Genomic DNA, 16,929 nt, shown 5'->3' on the forward strand with positions numbered 1-16,929 from the left:
TAACCAGCCTAATCAATATTTGTAACATTCATACACTATTTGCATCCTTCTTCACAACTTTCAGAAACAGTTGATTTGTAATTTTAGCAATTTCTTCTCCTATTTGCATGGATTTAAATACTGTAAAAAGTAATGAAGTTGTTCAGACTTTACTTCTTTCCATCTTCCCGACTTGCTGAAATTGGCAACTGCCACTGCAGAAAAAAAACAGACTGCACTCAGTATTTCTGACAAGTAGCTTTGGTAACGTAAGAATGACTTACGCAATAAAGAAGCTTGGAATGACACACGTTAGGTGGCCGATCAGATGTTTACCGGATTCAAATTCTCCTTTGATCAACAAGGTGAAAATAAGGGGAGAATACTGAAATGTGCCTAACAGTAAAATGGCTCAGTTATTAATGGAAAATAATGTCATTCAGAGACTTGATAGGGAACAAAAACAGTGGAGCTTTTTTAAACCACCGTGTGTACTAACAAGTTGTTCTTCTAAAATAATACATCAGTGTATTCTCAAGTACAAGTAACTCGAAAAAGTCCTCGAGTAAGTAAAGGCAGTTATCTATAATAATAATAATAATAATATACCTTGCCTATACTATAATGACAATATTAAAATGATAAGTTATGTATTAAATTGTGTTATTGACATTCTTTTGGGTACACGTTTCCTTTTGACAGCTTTTGCGCACTCTGTTAAGTTTGTCCCTCTCCGGTTGCCGTTTAAGCCCGTACGTGGCAGTCAGAGAGCGGCACACTGCAGCCGAGGTTCGTGTGGCTCCTATCCTGCAATAATTCACCCATACAGCCCGACATCCTGAAGGATTTACTGAAGCAAGGACATCATTTTATATCTATTCACTTTGTGAAACACTCGCTGTAAAACATTTGAAGTATGTTTACCGTCTCGGAGCTGGTTGTGTTGCTGGCCGTCCTGTCTGCCACCGCGTCCGGCTACTTTGTTAGCATAGACGCCCATGCCGATGAGTGCTTCTACGAGCGGGTTAACTCCGGCACTAAGATGGGCCTTATGTTTGAGGTTGCTGAAGGAGGCTTCTTGGACATTGATGTTGAGGTGAGATAATGTAGCAACAACTTGGGACGGAGTAGTAAGGGTTTATTTTAATGTACCAGCGCTAAGGCCTGTGCTAACGTTAGCTGTTAGCTTGCGCCGTCTGTCTGCGTAACAGCAGGTGAAACTAGCTAAGGTTAGATATGACACCGGCACTCTGGAATTCAGACTTAACTTCACAGTTAAATGCTTTAACATATTCATGAAAACACTGCGGATACTTTATTATCGCAATTAATCTAATTAGGTATTTAGCACTAGTTGTTGGCATAAGGATACAGCAAACGTTAGCGCTAGCATTGGTAGCTAAGATGCAAACTGTGTATCAAAAAGGGTTTTTAACCTCGAACAAGGTTTAGGACTTCATACCTTTTTCCGATTGGTTTTCTGTAGAGGCATTGTTGTGCCGTAAAATCATTATTAAGTGTTGAATTTGCTCACGTTGGTGCCATATGTTGCATGCAGTCCTTTAAACGATTGGCGGTGTTTTATGTCTTTTCAGATAACAGGGCCTGATGGAAAGCAGATTTACAAAGGTGACAGAGAGTCCAGTGGGAAATACTCCGTGGCAGCGCACATGGACGGAACCTACAAGTTCTGCTTCAGCAACAAGATGTCAACCATGACACCCAAGATCGTAATGTTCACAATCGATATTGGGGAGGCACCTAAAGGCCAAGACATGGAAACAGAAGGTATAGAAAGTGTGTGTGCATAATGTATGTCGGTGGACCAGCTTTTTCTTTATCTTTTCTTACATTTCTTTCACTGCTTGTGTCAGTTTCCTTCTGTTTGACTGTTTTTCTGGGTACTTTTTTCCCTCTTTGTAGGTGGAGAGAGCTGGGATGGTAGGGCACAGGGCAGGCTGTTACTTTTGAGTCTAATGCACTGCAGAGTTTTTTCTAACCAGTGTTGTTTTCATGATGGCAACTAATATTATGCAGTGCAACTATCTGTAGATAAGACGCAGTGTGTGTTGTGAATGGCTTGACTGCTTGCACAGTCAGAACATGTCAGTGGTGGACGAAGTACTCAGATCCTCTACTTTAGTCCAAGCATCATTACCACAGTGTAGAACGGCTCTAAGACAAGTAAAAGTCCTGCATGAAAAACCTCCCCTTAGTAAATATCTGGATGTATTAGCATCAAAATAGACATAAAGTAAAAAAAATAAAAGTACTTAATATTAAAAATTACCCATTTCAGAGAAGTATAATGTTCGGTTTTAATTATTGATGCATTATTGTACAATCTTTGGGTAAATGTACTTCACATTTGTCACTTTTCACCACTAAAACGTGTTAACTGTAAATGTCTAGTCATCACATACTGTATGTGGCAAGTGTGAACATATTATGCATGTACTGCATTTCCTATGCATGAGTTTTGGACAGCAAGTTTTTGTGAATATTAAGTTTTAATACCAAATTGTTCAAATCTCCTTTGGGAACTATTCCAACTGTCTGCAGCATAGAACAGGAAAGCTTTCTAAGATGATGATTATTATTATTATCAGAAAATGAGCTCTGTGAAATAAATTTGCATAGATATGAGGGGAGTGAAACTTTTAATAAAGGTTTCCCCAGAAGCTTAGATTTACCAAAGCTTTTTACAGCGGTCTAAAGCCAGTTGGTAGAGTTGTGGAAATTCTGAGTGTTTTTTAATTATTTTTGGCCAAACAGTGGCCTGGACAAGTTGATCCAGTCTGCAGAATGACAGACACTATATGTAAGTAGAGGCAGTTGATGGTTTTATTTTCTGTATGGGGATTGTTGATGATACAATTGATTTTGAAAAAGAGCTAAGTTTGCCTTTAAGCCAACGTGTGAAGACATTGTGCTAATGATTCACTTTTCCTGATTTCAGCGCACCAAAACAAGCTGGAGGAGATGATCAACGAGCTGGCAGTGGCTATGACGGCCGTAAAACATGAGCAGGAGTACATGGAGGTCCGTGAGAGGATACACAGAGCAAGTGAGTCCCAGGTTCAATAACAAACACTTATGAAAAGTTGAGCCAGTATAATTTCTGAATGCTTCACTTCATTGTGTTCTCCTTCTAGTTAATGACAACACAAACAGCAGAGTGGTGCTGTGGTCGTTCTTCGAAGCTCTGGTTCTGGTGGCGATGACGCTCGGACAGATTTACTACCTGAAGAGATTTTTTGAAGTACGACGAGTGGTGTAGTACAGTGAATCGAGCCCTCTGTCCTCCACTGTTTTCCTCCACACCAAGGCAGTTATTGACACGCTGGAAATGAGACTGGCAGTTTGACTAAAGCCCACATAAGATCGGATCTCAGATGTTTTTTCTCTCCCCTCACATTATTCACTTCCTTCATAAATGTAATTAATGTGGGTTTGGAGCAGATGGTTATAAGATTCTGGGATACATGTTGATTTTTATTTGTTTTTCTTTATTAACAGATTTCTATGTCCAATATTGTTTAACCATTACAGTTAAGTGCAAATGAGTTGCCACTACAAGTTTCTGTGTGAATGACTGCTTGAGGCACATCATTTAAAGTAAAAGTTAGTCCGATGAATACACAGGCATGTGTGAAGTCACCGCAAGAGAATAAAGCCGTTATTAGGAGTGAAATGGGACCTTTTCATATAACAATTGGAACAAATTAGCTCATTGTCTGCAGTGGCTTCTACAGACAATGTGTGAACGCTCAATCAACAAATTGCACTCCTGATGAATAAATATCTATGGGATTTACATTGCAGCTTGTCTTTAAGAGAAACTGTACGGCTTCGATTTATGGTGATCCATGCTCTGGGATTTTTTTTGGGGGTGGGTGACTGGACATTTTTGCTGCAGGGAAACAGGTTGATTCTGTGTGTAGTTCAGAAAACGGCTCAACATGTGAGTGTTTTTATATTATTGGTCTAAGAGCTCACAGCTCGATAGAATTTTCAAATACTTGAAGAGTGGGCACTCTTCCAGGTCAGGATGTTAACTGTACTACTGGGGTAAAGAAAAACTACAAAATTAAGTAGAGGAATTACAGAAATACATGTTACATGTTGATTGAGTCTGGGTGGGTGGGGGTGTGACTCCTTCTGACTCCTGCGTGCTTTAGTTGCTTCTATAGATATTTTTGGGGGGAGTTTAAATTATAAGATTGTATTAAATTTTGAACTGCTTTTTTTTTTTTCTTTCTTTCTCTTCCCCTGGAGCAAATCCAGCAACATGCAACTGTCTTGTGTTATACGCTTTCCCCCATGCAAGGTAATGCATCTATCACAGCTGCACGTTACTGAATAAAGCTCCAGTTTTGAATTAATAATTTTTCATGAGCTGCGGCAGGTGAACTGCTCTGGACACAGTCTCTCTTTTTTTGTGATTAAAACAAAATCTGGTAAATGGATCTGTATAAGTGTAGAATGGTTGTTTGTGGAAAATGCCCCAGGTTTCATAATAAAGCCAATATTCTGTACATTGACTTGGATTTCTTTAAACACAATGTTCGATCCTACGTTAACAGAGTTAAATGTACTATGACCATTTACCACAGTGAGTTAGTGTGTTAACAGTTGTAAATGACTATTAATAACTGGAAATGAGTTTAACTCTTTCTCACACCAACAAGTCAAAACTTTTGCTCAGAGGTGGAAGAATCCAAATTGTTCAGGAACAAGAGGTATGATAGACTACAGTATGCAGCGATGTAAGAAGTATTCAGATCAGAGTACTTCAATTCCTGATCAGTTTTTATCTTTTGTCAAAAAGCAAACTGAAGCTAATTATTGTCGTCATCTACTATGTCCACTCCTTTAGTACAGAGCTCAGATGATTTTGAGTTTCCACCACATGCAGATAAGACTCATTTGATCTAGATTCAGCCAAATTAGTTAATCGGAGACTCCTATTAAATCAAGTATTGTGAGTCTCTAAAAGCCCATCGTACATGCTTTGCCTGGTTTTCTTTCCTAGAAGTGGTTTAGAGGCAGCTGCTCCTCCGATGACACCATTACTACACTGCTTTTCTTTCCTGATCTTCTGATGCTGTGGCCACTTTTGCTCTTTGGATAAAACTGATCCACCTTCTGCAAAGCATTTTAATATACTCACCACATATATAAACAGAAGTAAGTAAAGATTCAACTAAAATATCAATGTTTTTCAAGGAGTTAATATTAAAATCCCCCCCCAAAATTAAGCCACTTATACTCTTTAACATCTCAGGAGTAACCTGTGTACTTTTTACTCTACGTGTATTTGTACATTTAGAACAAATGTACAGTTTTCACACTATTTCAAATATGCTCCAACTCCAGCAGCAGCGTGAAATTGTGACCACACGGAACCAGTGTTGTGCTCGCTTCAGTTCCTACCCGGATTGTAAACATCAGCGCGCCCGGAAAGAGGAACAACGTGCCGAGCCGAGCGTTGGCTAAGAGTAGCTCGTCCTCAAACCCTGATTAATACTTTGACTTCTTCCACCATGGATAACACGACCGAGGGGACGTGGGACAGTTTACCTGTTAAACTCAACAACGGAATTTTACAAACCCTGGATGACCTGCAATTCACGCACATGACACCTGTGCAGGTAACAGTTACAGTCTGAATGTGCCGCTCCGCGCCCCTCAGAACATCGTCTGATGAATGTCTCGTTATTTTCTCTGTAGTCTGCCTGTATCCCGCTGTTCATGAGGAACAAAGACGTGGCTGCTGAAGCGGTGAGTTAGTAACGTTGGCCCTAAAGTTACGTTACATTACATTTACTCAAGTTGCTAACGACGTGTTTATAAAGTAGGTAAAATTAGATTCACCTGACAAGTGACAGAGTGATAAACCTACGTCATAATGTATCAGTAACAATAATTTGATGGCTTATAAAAATGATCCTCTGCTATCATCATACTGAATGTTTACTTTTGATATTATTGGTGCATTTAAGAAATCTTTCTGATAAAATTCTAAAGATATATGTAATAAATACATAACTATAATGAACATTTAAACCTGAATATGTCATGTTTCTTTCTATGTGTATTTGATATTACCAGTGACATATACGTATAAGTATAAATTTGAGATACTTTGCTTGAGTAATGCCATTACCACAGTACTGTGGTGCAGTATTAGAATATTGTACTACATTTCTTTTAGAATTTTACTTACTTTGCACAATAGGATTAACAACACAAACTGTAATCAACAAATATATTATGATGTTTTATTATATTTTTCATTCTATTTTATTGATTTGTATACTCTGATGCTAATACTTTTGTAGTCTTAGTTAAGCAAAATCTTCCACAATGTTGTGGAAGCAAGCTGAAAAGTTTTTCTTATGTAAGACCTGTAACTTATTAATAATACATTAGTAAATGTTTAATTAACCATTAACACAGCGATTTGTTATCACTCATAAAAACTCTATATAATGACACGGTTCCGCCACAAAGTTGTTTTTTTTTGTTTGCAAATTGCATTAATTGTCTTTGCAGCTCACTAAATGTCATATGACTGTAGGTGACTGGGAGTGGAAAGACGCTAGCTTTCGTGATTCCTATTATCGAGTATCTCCTGAGGAGGGAAGAAAAGCTTAAGAAGATGCAGGTAAAGATGAGGCACATTGATTTTCAGCCTCCGACCTGGATGCTGAGGACTAAAGTGATGAGTTAGTGGTTCTATTTGTGCATGTGTTTAAAGGCGTAAGACTGGAAGAGGTCTAGGTTTGTACACCGTGTAGACCGTTGAATTATTTCTGATGCAGGTTGGAGCCCTGGTGATCACTCCTACAAGAGAACTGGCTCTTCAGATCAGTGAAGTGATGGAGATGTTTCTTCAAAAGTTTCCACAGTTTACGTGAGTAGAAAGTCACTGCAGAATGAAAAACTGTACGCAGTTCATAAAAATACAAAGAAAGTCTGGCTCTGTTGCTTTAAAAGTGACTTACGACATTTATGAAAATAGTTTCTAATTAGTGTTTTATTGATTTGCCAGTCAGTTGAATAATCCTTGAGGATCTAAATGCTGCTTTTCAAATGTTTGTTTTTCAGGCAGATTTTATTGATTGGTGGCAGTAACCCAATAGAGGATGTGGAGAAGTTCAAGGATCACGGGTATGTGAAGACCAGAGTTGTTTTTCTGGGACCAAATACAGCCCGAACTTTTTTGCATTGTTTTGTTTTTACAGTATTGCTGAGGTGGTGGAGAAGAAAGGGGGCTTTGACATGCAGCAAAGGTCCCAAGCCAGACTGGAACTGGGAGCATGTGCTTTAGAAAAGGGGACATTCACAAACTGGGGCACTCCAACAGACAGATGTTGTTAAGAGCATTTAACATTGTGGGAAGTTCTCCGGCAGGAAATACTTCAGGAGACAAGAAACAATGCAATGAAAGACACAATGTTGTTGTGTTAGAGTAGAGCAAAGAATATCAGGAAGCCTTGTCATACTTGAAATTGCATCCTATGATTACAGGTTAGGGGTCTGTAACCACTGATCCACCAGGACACCTGTCTCTAGGACTCAGACATGCGTGTTAGTGTGTCTTTTTTTTTTTTTCAGAGCAAACATTGTGATTGCGACCCCCGGCCGTCTGGAGGACATGTTCAGGAGGAAGTCAGATGGCCTGGACCTGGCCAGCTCGGTCAAGAGCCTGGATGTGCTGGTCCTTGATGAGGCTGACAGACTGCTTGACATGGGCTTTGAGGCCAGGTATTAAATAAAAGTGGACTTTTCTTCTTGTGGTTGTTATGGGGACAGACATTGGCTCAAGAGTCCTGAAATATTTCTTCATACATACACTAGCTGCAGTGAGTATTCGGAGTATTCAGGTTTTGGATACTTGATTGTGTTGTAGATTTCATGTTACATAGCAAACACCTGCTGGTTTAAATATGACCAATTGGTGAAATGACCCACGGTTCACACTGCACGTCGGGACCACGATCTGAAGGTGAGAGTTCACTGACACGTTCGTCCAATCTGATGGAGCTTGAGAGGATATGTCAGGAAAAAAGGAACAAGGTGCGAGAAGCTGCTAGAGACTCAGAGCTGCAGCCGCTGCCGAAGGAGCTTCCACACAGAAGTGTATTGAGTGTGTGGACACGTCTATTCACCACTAACGGGCTGTGTTTGTCTGTCCAGTTTGAACGCCATCTTGAGCTACCTGCCTAAACAGAGGCGCACAGGCCTGTTTTCAGCCACGCAGACCCAGGAGCTGGAGAAGCTGGTGAGAGCCGGCCTCAGGAACCCAGTCCGCATTACAGTAAAGGAGAAAGGTGTGGCTGCCACCTCCACCCAGAAAACCCCGTCTAGGCTCTCAAACTACTACACTGTGAGTTCAGGCTCATAATAATAATTAAAACCCTCACATTAACACACAATGGCACAAATATTCATACAGTATATTTTTACAAATTTCAGATATGTAGGTCCAAGGACAAGTTCAACAACCTGGTGGCATTTTTAAGGCAGCATAAGCACGAGAAGCATCTGGTGTTTTTCAGGTACGTTAACCTGAGGAGACGTTTCTCATAATCTTGTGTTAACTGCTCCTTTAAATCTGCAGTAGATGCAGTAAAGTTTTATCTCATGAGAATTAATGATTTTTCTGATGATTATTGTCTAAGTTATTAGCAATTGGTGAATACTGACAGTCGTCTTAAACCCAAAGGTGATGATGTCTTTTGGTGCCATGTTTTGTCCAACCTACAGTTCCAAGTTATACAAATACACCAGAGCAGAAGATCCTCGCGTTGAAAAAGCTTGAACAAATGTCTATCAGTCTTCTCACTGGTTTCTCGGTGGCGGCACTGAGTGAACGCAGATCGTGAAAGTTATTTGATTGTCTGTGACCTGATTGTGTTTGTGGCTGCACGTGGTTCAGGTTGATCGGGAGGTCCAGCGTTCGTTTTAGTGAAGCGTAGTACAGGCCCCTGGTCTGGAGCTGCTGACTGACTGTGCTCTCATCTTCAGCACTTGTGCATGTGTGGAGTACTTCGGCCGAGCACTAGAGGTGCTGGTCAAGAAGGTCCCCGTTCACTGCATCCATGGAAAGATGAAGAACAAGCGCAACAAGATCTTTGCTGACTTCCGGGCCCAGAAAAGGTGAAAATTAGTTTATATTTCCCAGTAAATCTAGTTGTGTGTGTGTGTAACAGCCACTGACTGTACTTGGTGCTCGGTGTGTTTTGCTGCAGTGGGATCCTGGTGTGTACAGACGTCATGGCCAGAGGCATCGACATCCCTGACGTTCACTGGGTCCTGCAGTATGACCCTCCCAGCAGTGCCAGGTGAGTTGACGTACTCTTGGGTATTTGGAACATGACACAATTTCATTTTTTCTTTATTATCTCAACATAACCACTACAGACGTGCTTAAAGCGTAGACTGTCAGATTTAAAGGTTTTCCTTAAAAATACTGCAACTTGGAATTAAAAAGTGTTCACTATGATAAAAGAACCAGGTGAACCAGGGTTTATCACATTTTTATAGATTTTAGTGCAGCTCTTTGGCACAGAGCTAATAAACACACACACAGTGTGTAGTAGGAGGCAAACTGTGTTGCTTTCGGCCTTTTTATGGGAATAGTTATGTAGTATTTACTGTGATTCACTGAAATTCATATCTACCTGTATTTATGTAAACCTGTGCTGTATTGCAGAACATGAATTCAAACCCAAGTCATTTGACATCATCCTGACTTATTAAATCGGTGTGTCTTTGTCTCAGCGCCTTCGTGCATCGATGTGGGCGTACAGCACGAATCGGGAACCAAGGCAACGCCCTCGTCTTTCTGCTGCCGATGGAGGAATCCTACGTCAATTTCTTGTCCCTTAACCAGAAAGTGAGTGAGTCTTTGTTATTAAATTTCTCTAAAGTCCGAGTTTAGCCATTCAATTTCTAAACCTGAAACTACGGAAACAATCAGCTTCTTTACCTGCTCTGCTTGTTGTGACATTGCCCTGGACGTCACTGTCCAGCTGTGTACGTCCAGCTAGAATGACTCCAAAAGCTCAAAGAACACAGATGCTACATGAGGTAAAAAAGCCGAGTAACAGCTAAAGGCTTTAAAAAAAAAACTAATTGGAATTTAACATTACTGCTCATATGCAGAAGATGGTGAACAGCTGCATTTGCAGTAGTGCTTAAGTTTGTGGACCTAAGATTAAAACTTTTTCTGCATTTCCTTAACCTTTATTTATTCAATGACCCAACTATTGTGATTTCTTCAGTGCCCACTTCAGAAGATGCCTCCTGTTGGCGACACTGTCGACGTGCTCCCCAAAGTTAAGTCCATGGCCTTGGCCGACCGCGCCATGTTCGACAGAGGGATGAGGGCTTTCGTCTCATACGTCCAGGCTTATGCCAAACACGAGTGTAGTCTGATCTTCAGAATCAAAGGTGAGGAGAAAAAGGGCCACGACATCTTAAATTCAGTTCTTCAGTTAAAATTTTAATATTCTTGTGCTCATTTCCATTTTTAGATCTGGACTTTGCCTCCTTAGCCCATGGTTTTGCCCTCCTCCGCCTGCCGAAAATGCCTGAACTCAGGGGGAAAACATTTCCTGAGTTCGCGGAGACGACTGTGGACACGGACGCCATTCGCTACAAGGACAAGAACAGAGAGAAACAGAGACAGAAGATGCTGGCTGAGCTGAAAGACAAAGACCGGACTTGTCTTCCTAAAAAGAACTTCACCAAGAACAAGGCCTGGTCCAAACAGAAGTGCAAGAGGGAACGCAGGAAGAAGAAGTCAGCCAAGAGGAAACATGACGAGGTATTTCCATTCAGGGACCAGTAAATGTAAGTAACAGCAAGCACCGCAGTGCACACGGTTTACTTATGGCTCTCTCTCCGTCTGTCTGTCTGCAGGGCTCTGATGTGGACAATGAAGACATGAAAGAGCTTTTAAATGACACGCGGCTTCTTAAGAAACTGAAGAAAGGGCAAATCAGTGAGGAGGACTTTGAAAAGCAGATAACAAGTGGAGCAAAGCACAAAACCGATGCGCACACAAAAGACTCAGCTGAAGAGGATGTTTGAGTAAAATAATAAAAGTCCACATCTGAAATTTGTACCTTTTTATACCGGTTTTTATTTGGGATTTGTCAGTTATAAATACAGCTTGATGAGCTCGTCGCTGACAGCCGATGGGGTGAGGACTCCTAGGTCAGTGAAGAGGAGGGTGATGAGGGAGGGAGGCGTGTAATCAATTATCGTGTGCTCGTCTGACAGGTTCTTCACGGTTTTCAGCGTGTCTGCTTTGTACTGTGAAAGAGGGCAACACATGTTAGGCATCGCTATTCATACAAAAGGAACACGGGTTCAAATCCCCAGATATCTCACCTTAAATTTATCAGGTACGTCCTGTTGGTTGAGTGGATACAGACGGACAAACTTGAAACTCTCTGCCACCACGTAGAAGGGCTTGTTGTGAGCTTTAGAGCAAACCGCCATCTGGTAAGTGCCAATCTGCAACAGCGACGGTCAAATATTCAGCATTGTGTTCACTGAGCCTGCGCCACATGGAGAGCAGTGGGTTATCCAGCCAACTTTGAGCTTGACTCAGGTGTTTGCGTGTCCGCTATGGTTTTAAAGCAGAGGCACTTTACCCACACTAAGTAACTACATCCTGACAGGATTCCATAACCGATTCCGAGGATCACGAAGGAACATGCAGATCAGATCAACCAGATCAGGCCTTAATGTTCTACTCCTCTTTTCTCTGGTTCGGCAGCAGAAGCAAACAATAATATGCAGCATCAGATAAATGAGCAATATAATAACTATAATAGCAAATATTTGTAAATTATCTTTAGTGTTTCCCCAGCTTCATAATCTCGCTACATGCTCAACTTCTTCTGCACTTTAACCATGAGAATATCAGCCACAGGCATCACCAGTTCATGTCATGTTAAATATTGGACTGATGGTTTTGACGCTGCTCTAGCAGCATTGAGAGATGATCGACGCACAAATGACCCGTCTTAAATCGGATTTTCAGAGGCAGTTGAAAACACTGAAAGTGAAATGCTGACGCTCACTCTTTTAGCTCCGGTTTTGGCCTTAAACTCCTGACTCTCCTCGTTTTTGGCTCTCTGGCTGCTGAATGCTGCACTATAGCAGAAACGGCTATGCTGCTTAAAGTGAGCATGAATGGCCTTAAACGCACCTTGTTGATGATTCCGCCGCTCTCCACCACTCCCTCTGCACCAACAATGACCAAGTCTACCTTCTCTAACACATACCTGTGGGGAAAAAAAGGACAGATGTCACTGAACTAAAGCTGATGACTGATTGTAGGATCATTAGAATTGCCTTAATTAACTTCTAGTTAAAATTTTTATTCACCCCACAGCTGCATCTAGGACCACAGTTACTGGAACATTGAGTTTTCTCAGGGCTTCAGCCATCTGTCGCCTGAGCACAAAAAGGAAACAAGGCTGATTCAATGAGTGTGTGTGTCCCTTTAGAATAAAGCAAGGCCACACTTCAGTGCCACTATTCACTCACCCAGCTGAGTCAGGCTGGGATTCAGTCACATACACAGAGAAGCGTTTCTTCTCAGCTGCAGCTTTTTCAAGCACCCTGAGGACGACTCTGGAGTAGGAGTGAGTCAGGATTTTCTGTTTCCAAGACGAAGAAGAAACAAGTCAATGAATTAGCTACGTCGACACACAAAGAACAGTAAAAACGGCGTGAAGTAAAAAAGAAAAGCTGCACTTACAGCTCCATCTTTGATGAAGGTGTGACACAGCTTAGCAACTTTGGCCCTGGACATGGAGATTTTTTCGAGAAAAAGTTCTCCTCTCTCCTCCATCACCTTCTTACAGCGAGACAGATCCTGTCAGATCAGATATAAGTTTTACAAATGAGGCTCTATGTTTTAATAATTCTTTCGAGTCTCCTTAAGAATGGACCTGATCCGAAAAGTCTAAGGGTTGCTATTCTGGATCTGGACCTGGTCTAAAAACGTGAGAACCACAGCAAAACTTAATTTTTTAAATTAATAAATAACATCCACTAATAAAGAATGGCTAAATATTTTGCTATATTATGGCTGAAAAACTCCAGATGATGAAGTCTGGAATCGCAGCAGAGAAGGATCTAGACAAACTCTTAGACAAAAGGTAAAAGCCCCACTGCTGCAGTAAGAAAGGAATTTCTCTAGATCAAAATCTGACTGGATTCATCATAAAAAAGTTTTTTAAAAACAAGCCATTTGCCACAAACAGTGGTTGTTAAATTTGATTTGTGCACAGATTCAAGGTGAGAACCATTTCCTGATATCCCAAACCTGATTTCTGAGTATTTTCTTTTAAAAATACTTAACTTTAATTTCATTTCTCATATTCATAAATTACTCTTTACTTAGTAGTAGGGCTGCACCTAACGACTATTTTTTTTTCTCGATTAATCTATCAATTATTTTTTGGATTCATCGATAAATCTGTCGATTATTTTCCCTTTAAGCTCTTTTTATTTTTTAATTAATATATAATCATATAAAATAATTTATTTACAAACTATAACATTTTAAATTAATCAACTATTTATTTCTCAATATAATAATTCAAAGTATGCACTGCGGGGCATTATTCCTTCCCCCCTACCCCAAAATAGGCCACTTTTAACTGATAATCTGTGTTTCAAAGACTAATATAAAGTCTCTCCAAAATACAAGTAGTTTAAATACTATAAGCGAATAGAAGAATGAACATGGAATCAGTCCCTATCACTGATCCCTGTCTGCTGCTGATGGGGACTCGTCTCCGTGTCCATCAGAACCTGTGGCACATTAGGTTCAGCAGTTAGTGCATTAAGTGCAGCACATTCAGCTTTTTCATAACTTCCAGCTTCAGCTCTGCGTAAGCTAACGCGTTTGTTGCAGTTAGCGAGCTCGTTGTGGTGAACACATGACAGGGAACTGCTGAAATGATCGCTCTGCTGCAGACAGCTCCACAAATGTATTTTCTTATTCAATAATCTCATATCCAGTGATTTCATAAACAAACATTTTTATATTTATGTCGTGCTCTACTTAACCTTTAACAACAAAATCTTGGCACTGCTTGGTAGTTTTCTTATTCAAGGTACCCGTTACTTTCTAGCCCAGTCGCCCCACCCCTTTTTTAAAGATGCGGACCTGGTGTCTCAACGGGTAGAGCATTGGGTTGGGAAGCAGAAGGCAGCGGGATTGAATCCCATCCCACCAGGTGTGACCAGTAACCATGGTGTTGGTCCTGGTCCCTGAAGGGACAAGCTGAAAGCCATTGATCTCTGATCGATTTTTCAAAACAAGAAGGTTATGGAAAGTTATTTTATATTTGTACTGTAAACTCCAAACAGATTTTTAAATGTGTGGAGCAAAAGCAGCAGCAGGTAAACAAGGAGCTGATTTTAACCACTTAATGCACTGACAGCTGCTTCATCCATAATAATGCATCAGCTTTTATGAGTTCAATAGATATTTATAAAAATCAGTACCTGCAAAGTTACTCAAAAAAGAACAATATTTCTCTCAAAATATTGTAATAAAAGTAACAAATTGACATACTGAAAGTACATGCAATACTTGAGTGTTGTATACTTATGTACTTATTTCCTTCCCACCTCTGACCAGCAGTTTGTGGCCAGCAGGTAACTCACCTGATACTCCAGTGTTGTGAGGGTTATGAAGCGCAGGAAGAGCTCTCCTCCTGAGGACACAGCCACAGAGGAGTCCACTCCGGTCAGGCAGTCCGTGGCCCACGTCAGGCTCTCCCTCAGACCCAGGATAGTTTCACCTGAAGCGGCAGGACACGCTTGTCAGACTGGGCTCAGAGAACCGGTGCACAGCTGGTTCACAACAAGTACAGGAGCTCCAGACACAGTCAGTAGGTTGATTTAAAGCAAAAATGTGTTGTAGTCAAATCTCTAGACTAGGTCCAGTCCAAGCAACGAGATCTTCAACCATTCAGTAATGCAGTGAAATCTAACTGTGTTCTCAAAGACGCTAAGTTTAAATAAACTCCACGCTCATTAAAGTCTATCAGGTTTGTGAGCAAAGGCACAAGAATCAGCCATACTGCTGCTTAATGCAGGAATCAGGAGTTAACACAGTGTTCATAGAAATGGATGGTCAATTCTAAAAAGTGATAACATTTCACTGAATAAAAAGCTGAAGCCTGAGGAAGTTTAAAAGGCTTCAGTAGACAGTGGCTTGACACAGTGTAAGTCTCACGAAAGCACCCTTCAACAGCACTGGTGCTACGGGGCTGAACAGACCTTTGTCTCTTTTGAGAAACTCCAGCAGAGTTCGGATAGCAGCCACAGCAGAGGCCATGTCCGGGTCTTTCCGTATCTGGGCCCTGAAGTACTCCACCAGCTCTGCACAGACAATTAGCGGTTAATAGGCGCTTCACCAACCACAAACTCGAGATTTACCAGGAATCCTGAAACGCCTTACCTTCTTCATTCATCCTGGCTCTTCCCAACAGTCTTCCAGCTAAAACAACCCGCAGTGGATCACAATCAGTTGGTTTCTGCCAAATTCAGTCAGTCAACTATTTTTTGACACATGCCTCCATGAAACTAATGTAGAGCTGCTGACTTCTCGTCTCAAATTAAATTATTACAGGATTTAAAAAAAAAAACTTTCCTAATAAACAATTTCAGTCACACTGGAAATATTTCTCCATAAAAAAAAAAAGGACGAATTTTGCCCGAGACAGTTTGTTGTCACGATTTGCACAGTTAGCCTGCGTGTTGATGTGTCGCGACGAGATGACGAAAGGCGACACGTCATGAAGCTTGAGGGTCGTTAGAAAAACCGCTCAGCGTTGGAGCTTTTTAAACTCATTTTTATCCAAACGTTTTCTTAATATCTCTACATTAGTGTTCATTTACATGTTGTAATGATTTATGTTATTATTTTCATTATTTTATTTGTCGATCGGTTTGTTGGTTGTTGCGTTTTATTTATTTATTTAGCTTTATTTTGACAAATTCTATTACTTTAAGCGGTAAGACAGACCATTATTTATTTATGGTAATTCATGAATGCTACATAAACGTTTGTATAAATGTAAAATGTAACATGTTAAATCCTGAAATTAATCGTCCCTCATGAAATTAAAATGATCTGTATTTATTCAAACTGTTCGTCCCCTAAATATCAGCCCAAATTGCAGCCTCCAAAATCACCATGTCGTTTAATTCCCATTAGCTCCATTGATAAGAACATTTTCACCTAGATATTTTTCTGGGCAGGTGTATGGTTTCTGTAGTTTCTAGCCATTGCAACTCCAAGTCACACTACTAATTTTTGCATTATATTCTTGCTTATTTATGTCTGTCTTCTATAAGCAGCCGGATGCCTAAAATTTCCCTGTGGATTATAAAAATGTCTGTGTGCTAGATACTTACTTTAGCTTTTCGTTATAAATGGTCGAAAAAATATCAGAAACCACGTCTTTAAATGTTGTGCAACCAACCTCTCAAAAAAAAAATATTGTGTTTTACTATGATAGAACATGAAGAGATGGATCCCACAATAAAATCTGAAACCTGGAAAAATTTGGCTTGAATGTAAAAATATATATATTATTACTTTAAAAATGCCGTGGCTGCTTTTCGTACCCTTCTTAAAAATAAAAGGAACAACACACTTTCATTAGATTGCATATCTATCTCTTTTTTAATGAACAGTTTAGATTTATGCCACCAGGAGGCAACGTGGTCATCTTCAAAATTTTAATCATAAGTTAAGGTTCAGTCATGCACTCATTTGGCCTAAACTGCAGAGTAGGTAGCGTACTATTTAAAATATTATATCACAATTTATATCACAATTATGGAAATTTGAGAGTTTTTAACTCTTTTATTTGGACCATACACCCTTTAAAA

At 40.3% G+C, this 16,929-nt stretch overlaps 3 protein-coding genes across 4 annotated transcripts; 2 read left to right on the forward strand and 1 right to left on the reverse strand.

Annotated features, from left to right (window-relative positions):
• The first annotated feature begins 715 nt into the window (after window positions 1-715).
• tmed2 (transmembrane p24 trafficking protein 2) lies at window positions 716-4,517 on the forward strand. 2 transcript variants are annotated; one of them, XM_067483774.1, is made up of 5 exons: window positions 716-1,075; window positions 1,575-1,767; window positions 1,903-1,920; window positions 2,939-3,046; window positions 3,135-4,517. In XM_067483774.1, the coding sequence occupies exons 1-5, from the start codon at window positions 896-898 to the stop codon at window positions 3,257-3,259; spliced, it is 624 nt and encodes a 207-aa protein (XP_067339875.1). In that variant the 5' UTR covers window positions 716-895; the 3' UTR covers window positions 3,260-4,517. The 2 variants fall into 2 exon arrangements, with proteins under 2 accessions (XP_067339875.1, XP_067339876.1); XM_067483775.1 differs by lacking the exon at window positions 1,903-1,920 and having other exon boundaries at window positions 718-1,075.
• Window positions 4,518-5,437: 920 nt separating this feature from the next.
• On the forward strand, window positions 5,438-11,117 carry ddx55 (DEAD (Asp-Glu-Ala-Asp) box polypeptide 55). Its single transcript, XM_067485281.1, has 14 exons — window positions 5,438-5,633; window positions 5,713-5,763; window positions 6,563-6,649; window positions 6,807-6,898; window positions 7,093-7,155; window positions 7,603-7,752; window positions 8,185-8,374; window positions 8,464-8,546; window positions 9,016-9,147; window positions 9,240-9,332; window positions 9,772-9,886; window positions 10,275-10,443; window positions 10,527-10,819; window positions 10,915-11,117. The coding sequence occupies exons 1-14, from the start codon at window positions 5,526-5,528 to the stop codon at window positions 11,083-11,085; spliced, it is 1,797 nt and encodes a 598-aa protein (XP_067341382.1). The 5' UTR covers window positions 5,438-5,525; the 3' UTR covers window positions 11,086-11,117.
• On the reverse strand, window positions 11,114-15,817 carry eif2b1 (eukaryotic translation initiation factor 2B, subunit 1 alpha). The gene is made up of 9 exons (XM_067485296.1): window positions 15,491-15,817; window positions 15,310-15,411; window positions 14,692-14,828; window positions 12,770-12,886; window positions 12,556-12,668; window positions 12,394-12,462; window positions 12,215-12,290; window positions 11,389-11,514; window positions 11,114-11,310 (listed from the first exon to the last, which is right to left on the reverse strand). The coding sequence occupies exons 1-9, from the start codon at window positions 15,501-15,503 to the stop codon at window positions 11,155-11,157; spliced, it is 909 nt and encodes a 302-aa protein (XP_067341397.1). The 5' UTR covers window positions 15,504-15,817; the 3' UTR covers window positions 11,114-11,154.
• Between the last annotated feature and the right edge of the window lie 1,112 nt (window positions 15,818-16,929).

This window comes from Channa argus, chromosome 18, assembly GCF_033026475.1.
Source record: "Channa argus isolate prfri chromosome 18, Channa argus male v1.0, whole genome shotgun sequence".
Classification (NCBI taxonomy): domain Eukaryota; kingdom Metazoa; phylum Chordata; class Actinopteri; order Anabantiformes; family Channidae; genus Channa; species Channa argus.

Coding starts and splice junctions, on each gene's coding strand:
- tmed2 (XM_067483774.1), top strand. CDS start 896: ATGTTTACCGTCTCGGAGCTGGTTGTGTTGCTGGCCGTCCTGTCTGCC. Junction 1,076..1,574: donor TCTTGGACATTGATGTTGAG/GTGAGATAATGT, acceptor ATGTCTTTTCAG/ATAACAGGGCCTGATGGAAA. Junction 3,047..3,134: donor TGAGAGGATACACAGAGCAA/GTGAGTCCCAGG, acceptor TTCTCCTTCTAG/TTAATGACAACACAAACAGC.
- eif2b1 (XM_067485296.1), bottom strand. Junction 12,463..12,555: donor TCCCAGCCTGACTCAGCTGG/GTGAGTGAATAG, acceptor TTTTGTGCTCAG/GCGACAGATGGCTGAAGCCC. Junction 11,311..11,388: donor ACGTACCTGATAAATTTAAG/GTGAGATATCTG, acceptor CCTCTTTCACAG/TACAAAGCAGACACGCTGAA.
- ddx55 (XM_067485281.1), top strand. CDS start 5,526: ATGGATAACACGACCGAGGGGACGTGGGACAGTTTACCTGTTAAACTC. Junction 10,444..10,526: donor TCTGATCTTCAGAATCAAAG/GTGAGGAGAAAA, acceptor TTCCATTTTTAG/ATCTGGACTTTGCCTCCTTA. Junction 10,820..10,914: donor CCAAGAGGAAACATGACGAG/GTATTTCCATTC, acceptor GTCTGTCTGCAG/GGCTCTGATGTGGACAATGA.